This window comes from Dermacentor andersoni, chromosome 6 (genome assembly GCF_023375885.2).
Source record: "Dermacentor andersoni chromosome 6, qqDerAnde1_hic_scaffold, whole genome shotgun sequence".
Taxonomy (NCBI): domain Eukaryota; kingdom Metazoa; phylum Arthropoda; class Arachnida; order Ixodida; family Ixodidae; genus Dermacentor; species Dermacentor andersoni.
Window position 1 is genome coordinate 13996299 of NC_092819.1, and position 9293 is coordinate 14005591.

At 44.6% G+C, this 9293-nt stretch overlaps 1 protein-coding gene across 2 annotated transcripts; it reads left to right on the forward strand.

The window, feature by feature from the left end:
- Positions 1-6520: 6520 nt before the first annotated feature.
- On the forward strand, positions 6521-8871 carry LOC126521533 (anhydro-N-acetylmuramic acid kinase-like). Of its 2 annotated transcripts, none has more exons than XM_050170234.2 (2): positions 6521-6655; positions 7249-8871. In XM_050170234.2, the coding sequence occupies exon 2, from the start codon at positions 7278-7280 to the stop codon at positions 8403-8405; it is 1128 nt and encodes a 375-aa protein (XP_050026191.2). In that variant the 5' UTR covers positions 6521-6655; positions 7249-7277; the 3' UTR covers positions 8406-8871. The 2 variants fall into 2 exon arrangements, with proteins under 2 accessions (XP_050026191.2, XP_072144736.1); XM_072288635.1 differs by lacking the exon at positions 6521-6655 and adding an exon at positions 6668-6953.
- The last annotated feature ends 422 nt before the right edge of the window (positions 8872-9293 follow it).

Here is a 9293-nt window from a genome sequence, read left to right on the forward strand (position 1 = left end):
ATAAATGTCGGTGTGAACTTGCTCTCTCTCTTATCTGCCATATTTCGCCGGTCGAAGTGTGTAGAACAATGATTGACGGATAGCATCGCACAAAAGGTGGTCGCCGTCTGTCCTGATCGTTTCCGTGAGGCAGTGAGAGCAAGATTTCGCGAACTAAGATGGAATAGAGGGAGAACAGTAGGCATGAAGGGGTGATGCTGGCAACAAGCTCAGTGAAACCTTCTCCCTTCTTGAGAACACGGCTGGCACCTTCCTATCCAACCACTACCCAACGATGACGAGCGATTTTCCACGCGATCGCATGTTGTATACGTAGCCCATACTGAGCGTGATAGTAAATTAACGATTACGTACAGAGGTGAATACACTTGTGTGGAATTCGTTTCTAAGGCCACCCGCCGTGGTTGCTCAGTGGCTATGGTGTTAGGCTGCTGAGCACGAGGTCGTGGGATCGAATCCCGGCCACGGCGGCCGCATTTAGATGGGGGCGAAAACGCCCGTGTACTTAGATTTAGGTGCACGTTAAAGAACCCCAGGTGGTCAACATTTCCGGAGTCCTCCACTACGGCGTGCCTCATAATCAGAAAGTGGTTTTGGCACGTAAAAACCCATAATTTTTTTTCTAAGGCCAAAGCAGCTACCAAAGCTTGAGTCGACCACCAGGTCGAGAGAAATCAATGGAAACTGTAAATGTAGTCACGCAAGCTCACATCTAGCCGATTTTGTGGCACATGTCATCTTCAGATATCGCCAGCGCAGTCCTGAGCACGTGGTTCGCGCCGTCTAGAGAAGTCTGTTGACATCTGTATGTATATAGCTACCGAAAATTTAACGCCGACTGATATATAAGCAGCACACAGCCCGTTATGCCAATAATAGCGCTATAGTTGAACTATCTTCACTAGGTGGAGCCACCTACGCTGTCACTGGTGTCTACAGCAATCTGTAAGTGGTAACGGGTGTGCAGGCTGACCGTCGTGAAGTCAGACCAGAAGTTCAATGTTACAGCATACGTTGATGAATGCTCTAATTTTTCCATTAGGGAAGTGCGGTTAGGTGCCTGAGAGGCTGATTTCGTGCAGTGTTGCCATAGTTTTTTCAAGCATGTCGCGAAAGTGAGACAAAGAAGTCGCTTAATTTCCTCTAAATTTTTCTTCAATGTCTCTAAAATTATCGCGATAGAATTTGAGTAAATTTTTGGTAACGTAGGCGTTTCGGAACATTTTAGTATATGTTAGCATGGCATAAACAATTTATCGAAACAAACGATTTATCAGTCTTACGTTTGTCTAGGGTCCGTTGACTGAGGCATAAGCAGGGAATTTGCCAGCAGGGTGTAGTGGACCTTTACTCTAATATTGTGTTTACATAACGGACGATGACAGCTGAAGTTCGCCGTTTACCTTATAAGGTTGTGAGGTTCCAAATGCAGCGCGATTCAAAAGAACACAAGCAATCTGATTTTGCTAGCACGCAGAGGTACTCGGTGCACATTATCCCTGAAATTTTTCCAGTTCTCAGTGCTTTTGAAAGAATAGTAAATTTTTGAAGACGCACAAGGTCGCCTGTTAACATAGCAATGACAATTAACTGACCTCTATGCCGATCAAATACTACGCTTTATAACCTTTGTCTACATGAAGGCGATTCGCAGTACTGATTTGTTCAAATCCGATGCGACAAGGAAGCAGTGCGTGCAGGCTCGCATGAACGAGCCCAACCGCTGATTCGCATACGCCTTCCTACAGTCAATCTATCTTATTAAGAGGAAGCTTTAGCTCGGGTGCTCCTATCTAAATACATGTAAAAGGAGAATTCGTTTTTCTCGGCAACCACAGCACCAAATTTGACGGGGTTTGTTGCATTTAAAAGAAAAACTTAATATCTAGTGACTTTTGGTTTCGAATTTTCGATTTAGGTCGTCAATTTTTTATTAAAAATTGGCAAAAATAGCAAATTTTCAGAAAACGAAACTATCAAGTTTATAACTCTGTAACTCAGCAAGAATAGGTGATACCGCAATTCTGTGAATTGTACCTAATAGCACATCTAAAGCGGACAAATTTCACATCTTATACATGAATCTCAAAAAATTTATTAATATGTAATTACAACTTTTGCAGAACCCTCGTAAACAACGTAACAAACTCACGTAAGATGTAAAATGACATATGAAATTTGTCCGCTTTGAATGATCTAATGGATGCCGTTTACAGAACCGCGATACCTGTTCTGGATGCAGAGCTATTAGTTTGTAAACTTCGTGCTTCTATTTTTTTCAAACTTCTGAAATTTTGTAAATCTCTTTAACAAAACTCAAGCCCTAAATCAAAATTCCGCTTCCAACAGTCACTAGAATTTAACTTTCTCTCTCAAAAGCAGCAAATTTCATTAATATCGGTCCAGGGGTTATCTCAGAAAAACGTTTTTGCATTTCTACATGTATTTGAATAGGCCGCGTCGGAGTTGGGCCCGAGCTAAAGCTTCCTCTTAAGTGGAAGCTTTAGCTCGGGCCCAACTCTATGTTGGCCCTATGTACCCTATGTTGGCTAATAAATAATAGGGGCAAAGACTTTCTGATTCGCCCTCATAGCTTTTGACTGTTAAAGGGCGTCCTGTACTCTGTTTCAATAGCTCCGTGCAGCACTGTAGAAGGTACGGGCTTTGACCAATCAGGGGGTTGAACACATATTAAAGGTACCCTTCCGCACCCTGTCGTCTGCTGGCTGCGAGCGCTGAAGTGCAGGCAGCGGCAGCATATACTAAGAATGCAACTGCGCGGCGACATCAGCTGTTGTGACAGCAGCGGTAGAAAATTCATAACATATTCGCTTTTACATAAAAAAAGAATAGACTCCAATCCACGCTGTGAATGTGGTTGGCTAGCGAAGCTGGGGCCCTACCTGATCCGATAGACCAATGTGACGTAGCCTTGAACAGGGTCCTGCCGAGCCTGAGCCGTTGTGCATATTGGCGGTGCTGTTCCTCTACTTGTTCATCGTATTCGCGCTCTTAAGAGGAAGCTTTAGCTCGGGCCCAACTCCGACGCGGCCCATTCAAATACATGTATAACGCAAAAACGTTTTTCTAGGGTAACCCTTGGACCGATATTAACGAAGTTTGTTGCATATGAGAGAAAAAGCTAAATTCTAGTGACTGTTGGAAGCGGAATTTCGATTTACGGCCTAAACTTTGTTAAAAAGATTTTCAAAAATTCGAAAGTTTGAAAAACATAGAAGCACGAAATTTATAAGTTAATGGCTCTGCATTAGGAACAGATATCAAGGTTCTGTAAACGGCATCTATTAGATCATTCAAAGCGGACAAATTCGATATGTCACTTTATATCTTACGTGAATCTGTTACGTTGTGTACAAGGGTTCCGCAAAAGCTATACTTCCACATTACTGATTTTTTTTTAGATTCATGTGTAACATATCAATTTCGCCCGCTTTAGATTTACTGTTAGATGCAATTCACTGAATGGGGTTATTATTTTTCATTGCTGAGTTGCGGAGTTGTAAACCTGATGATTTCGTTTTCTGAAAGTTTTCGATTTTTGCCAATTTTCAATAAAAAATTGACAATCTAACTCAAAAATTCGGAACAAACAGTCACTAGATTTTAAGTTTTTCTTTTAAATGCAACAAACCTCGTCAAATTTGGTGCAGTGGTTGCCGAGAAAAACGAATTCTCCTTTTATGTGTGTTTAGATAGGGACACCCGAGCTAAAGCTGTCCCAACTGTGCGTGGCTTGCTTTGGGCAGAAACCGTTGCGTCCTACCTAGCCTGAGCACGACGCCGTTGTGCGTATTGACCATGCTGTCACCGCTGCCGCTCATCGTGTTCTAGCTATCCTTCAGGAGTCCTAACTAAGCATAAATGAGATCAGTTGCTAGGTGGCTTCCCGGTAACTGCAACAATTAGACAACCGTAATCTTTACCCGGAAACGCTTGTTGCAGCCGTTATGCGCTAAGGCGAGCTTTCTGGTTCTTTTTTTTTCTTCGTCCTGCACGGCCCGCGGCGCCGCTGCCACGGATGCGCTGAAGAAATACTCAAGAAACAAATCGGACTTGCACGCGATAATACTTCAGCAAAAAAAAAAGTGTTCCAGCTGTGAAAATTCTGTGGGAAATGCAGCTCATTCGCTAAATATTTATGATATCCTTACTGATTGCTTCGTTCCTGTTTGCTGTGACGAATCGTTTTCGGGGTGTATGATGTTTAATTCATGTAGGACGTTTTTTGTCTTTTGTTTATTATTTAGGATCATTTTTCGGATGACCAATTCGAGCCTTTGATTATGCACGATTTCGGAAAAAAGAAGCTGGAGCCGGATGCTGTACCTAAAGTCCCTAGATATTTTTTGCTCTCCTTTAAAAAGAGCAGAAAATCCAGGGACTGTAGCTGTACCCAGCAAGTTCTAAGGTGATCAGCCAGAGCGCACAGTCGGTGCCAGTATAATAAATGTTACTGTTTATTGCAAGGCTCTAGGCGAAGCCATCATGCCTGAGTGGCTTATGTGGCTTTAGTCACTGCTTCCCTTAGCCTTAACGACGTAGCTGTGTACCTGAGCAGTCACAGTCGGCGGTACTCAAAACATATTTGTAGCTTCTATTTCTGATGAACACTTTGAGGCAGCCGAGCTCCACAGCTACTTGCGACGATTCACAAATCGTACTCACCAGAAACCCGCACCGAGACGCGAATATGTGCGCGTGACTCCAAAGCATACGTAACTTTTTACATATTCTTCCCCTAAAATTTCTTTGTACCGCATTTTCTTCTTCACAGGGTTGAAATAAGGCTCTCGGGTGTAATTTCAGTACGACAGGAACTAAATAGTAGCTGAAATAAAAGCGCCAAACTCGTCGTCCCCTACGCTGCATCGGACAAGGGGGCGCCACTCCCGAAGGGCGAGAACGCGAGAGGGGAAAGGAGCGCGAAGCGGGGGAGGGCGGCGGAGATGGCGTTACTTTTAGGGGCCCTGAGCCACTTTTTATCGAAGTGGAGAAACTCATTTCAAGTGAAAATACGCTTTTTCAGCAATACTTTGCCGCAAAAAGTACTTGAATGCGTTCACCAAAGCGGAGTTATGACATGGATGTGATCCATTGTAGAGTATCCCTTCCTGTAATGAGCTTGTTCCCTTGGTTGACTAAAGTCCAGTGTTTTCCTTATTCTATTGGAGATTATATTGGTGATTATTTTGGTCAGACATTACGGATACTTACGCTCCAGTTGCCGGGAAGCGTGAGAACCAGTCAGGGATCTTTGAACGCTATCGCGTTCCACTCTTAGGGGCGAAGCTTAAGCGTCCTCCAAATTTTTTTTTTTTTTTTATGCACAGCAATATTAGGGTTTTGTCAATGTCGCGGCAAGGCTCAGTCACTGCAAAGCGTGCTCATCTTTTGCATACTGTGTACGACAAAAACACAACATAAAAAAAGGAAAATTCACGCAGGAACTTCTCTGGTAGCTAAGTACGCGTATAAACATTGTGCCACTTGCTCATCTCCACGCAGCCCGCCGTCATTAACAATGTTATGGAACTTGATCCGACCAGTATTAACCCTTGTCAACCCTCATCGGTCGTTCGCTTATGTTCGACAGAGAACATGATAAGGCAAGTTAAATTAAGAGAGAGTTAATTCATTACGGCACTGAAAGCCACGACCATTGACGTTAATTAAGTTGAAGCTAACTAACAACATTTAATTATTGTATAGTTAATTAAGGCACTCGAACCCTCAAGCTTTGGTGGGGGTCGTACACACGACCTTTCGTGTTAAGCTGAATTAGGGTTCATTTAGCAAAGCTACCACTACATTTGCTGAGGGAAGTTTGCAGTGCTTTACTGATGGTTCGGATGCTTGTTTTGAGCTTGTTCTTCATTGAAACGTATGCTGTCGTGTGTGTTGTATGGGTGATTTCAATGATTGTATGGGCTGTTCGCTTCACTTTGCTGAGCGTTTTAGCCTCTGCCTTACGTGGGTATGAGCCATTCATTGTCTTACGTGACGGACAATTTTATCGTTGGGGAGGCATAGAAATGCTTACGCATTTAAAACCCACGCGACAACGTCCCCAGCAAACCAACACAGCCCAGCAATTTGGGCTAATGTGTTCAGATGTAGTGCGGGCCGCTGCGCCGCCCCTCCCGCGTTCTAGTGAAGCCGACGCCAGCGCTGCCGCTCGGGCTATCGGTGAAACACATATTGTCGACGTTCGCGGAGGCACCGCACCACATTGACTCTGCCGGCTATGAAGCCCACTGCCCACTTCTAGTACACTGTAGCCCGGTATACGACAGATATCAGCCAAGTCGCATCTGATTTACCTTCTGAACGTAGATATCGATCCCTATCGACCATGATTGGGTTTCATCGGTGCTAAGCGCTGTGACGCGCTGTTGTCTTAGGCCGGGCAATTCATGTACCTTTGTGCGCGCAACAAGAATTCCTCAGTACTTAGCCTGCTCGCATTGTCATCGACATTGCGAAGCAAAATGACGCTGAGCTGACGTCAACGCCATCTGCCGAGAGAGCCGAGATTTCTGTTAATGTGTGTTTCATCTGTGTACAACGCTCCGTGCAAGTACCTATGCAAGTACTCTGACGTACAGCGCATGATTCGCCTGTGGGTTGCCTCACGGTACGCTATGTCAGATAAGGTCTAGAATAGTTAGGGTGCCTGCTCATACCAACGAGTGATGCGGCGGTTTCCATAAAACATTAATGGCTTACGTTGTGAGTGTCGCATCCTTGACGCCGGTTGTGGGACATCTACATAAGAAGTATTTCCTCCTGTTATGACACTAACCCAGTTTTCTTGTGGTTAAGTTCGCCGGTTTTCGCAATATATCTCTCGAACCTCATTACTGGGTAGCCGCTAGTATATGCTGCAAGATTTCCATTTTGTGTCCGACTACGTGGCTGTGGCTGCAGATTAAGTAAGAATACATTTTGTTTTTCTTTTATAAGAGTTTAACAGAGAGTTAACGTGTTGCCGCCAATTTGTCTCTTCAGACTTGATACGAAAAAGGTGAAGTCCTGCCCTAACTTTTAAATGCTTCTATGTTGTACAGCTGATGAGGGCGTGGAGCTTGTCAAAAGTAGGTTAAACTCCGTGATTCGCATCGGTGCGAAGAGATTCGTTTTGCTACATAAATTAATTGGAAGTTGTTCTCGAGTTGTTCTCGATGCAATGGCTTACATAGCGCTTAATGCAGCTTATTTCGCTTTCAGGGATCTGTTCCTTTGAAGTCACGGAAGACATGCCCGATTACAGGGTCATCGGGGTCATGAGCGGCAGTTCGCTCGACGGCCTCGATATCATCTACGTGACTTTTCAGGTCAACGGCGACACTTGGAAGTACAAAATCGAGCACACCAATTGCCAACCGTACGGTAAATATTGGACAAACAAGCTCCAGCACGCAGCGCGCTCGATGAGCGCCTTGGAGTACCAGCTGTTTCACACCGAATACGGCCGCTACCTCGGAGACTGCGTCAACATTTTTATCCACGACAAGCAGCTTCAGGGAAAAGTTGACTTAGTGGCCTGTCACGGCCACACTGTGTTTCATCAGCCAGCTCAGCTGACAACTGCGCAAGTCGGGGATGGCGCTGCTGTTGCTGCTGTGACTGGACTGCCCACTGTCAGCGACTTCAGATCAGTAGACATTGCTCTGGAAGGCCAAGGCTCCCCATTCTCGCTGGCAGCAGAGAGGAAGCTCTTTGGCAGCGAATACCAGTACTTCCTGAACATAGGAGGCATGGCATGCCTTACATATGTTGACAAGTGCAACAAAGACAGCTTTGCCATGGATGTCTGTCCTGCCAACCAGCTTTTGAACCTCCTCGCTGAGCATGAGGGTCAAACTTTTGACAATGAAGGGAAGATAGCAGCTGCGGGAACTGTTAACACTCGGCTACTGCAGGACCTGGATGGTTTCACCTACTACATGAAACCCCTGCCAAAGTCCCTCGGCGTGGACTTTGGCCCAGAAATCCTTTACCCGTTGATATGTGCCCGTGACTTGTCCACTCCCGATGCCATGCGGACTTTCATGGCACACATCTGCAACCAGGTGGTGGCAACGGTGTGTGCTGTCAAAAAGAGAGTTGGTGACGAGTATCCGGGCCACTGCAAGATGCTGGTAACTGGTGGTGGTGCCCGTAACAAAATGCTTGTGGACGAGCTGACCAAAATGCTCAAACATCAAGATATTACCGTCACCGTGCCGACGGACGAACTTGTCAAGTTTAAGGAAGCCCTCATGACTGCTGTCCTTGGTGTGCTGAGGGTGAGGCAAGAGGTCAACTTCTTCAGCAAAGTTTCAGGAGCAAAGCGCGATTCTGTGGGTGGTGCACTTTGGTGTGGGGCAGTCAAGCAAGCTTAGCACATTTATCTTGGCTGCCACCGAAGACCTCGCACAAGTTGCCTCATGTCATTCCTCATTGATAAGGCGGAAATTGTTTTGGTGCCACAACAATGTTACTGAAGTACCATTTACTAAACTTTTCATTGTGGAAGACTAAAAAAATGAGCAATAGGAGATGCCTCGTTATGACATTCAACATTGGAAGTGCCTTATGCACTCGTGCCAGCCATGTTTGTTCCTGATAAAATTATATTTAAGAGCCACAATTGTGACCCATGTAGCTTGCTGGTTCACATCACAAAAATATCACGAGTACCTGCTTTGTGCCTACATGTTTAAAAGGTGCCAGTGAAATTGAGCTATGCAATGATAGAAATTGTACAATATTTTTTTTACAATGCCGAGTACCGATTGCCTTCTTTACAGTTTTGTACCTTGGTGTTTGTTACGAGTTATATCACAGTAAAGCAATTTTTTAACAACAGTCCTTGTGGCATTTTTTTCAGCAGTGCTTGCTTCTTGTTTGGACAGCACTTGTACAATAAATGAATAGTGCCAAAAACGCAAGGAACATAAGTCAGCTGACTTGTAGGCAACTATATTGAGCAAGTTACGTTCACTGAAATTCTGTTCTAGAAGTGATGCATTGTGAATTATTTGTACCTACAATTCCTCTGTGAAGGTGACAGTTATGAATTGGCACAGTGCAAGTCTATATATGGAGAGCATAAGTGTTGCCTTTGTAACAGATATGTTGTGGTGCAAATCCACTTTTAATAAGTAGTGGGTCTCACACGAACATCTTATTTCTAGCAGACCTGTGGAAATACTTAACACTAGTGTTCTAAAATAAATGGCCTGCTTTAGCGCTATGGCTACAGCTGCATGCTTGTATATTATCACAAC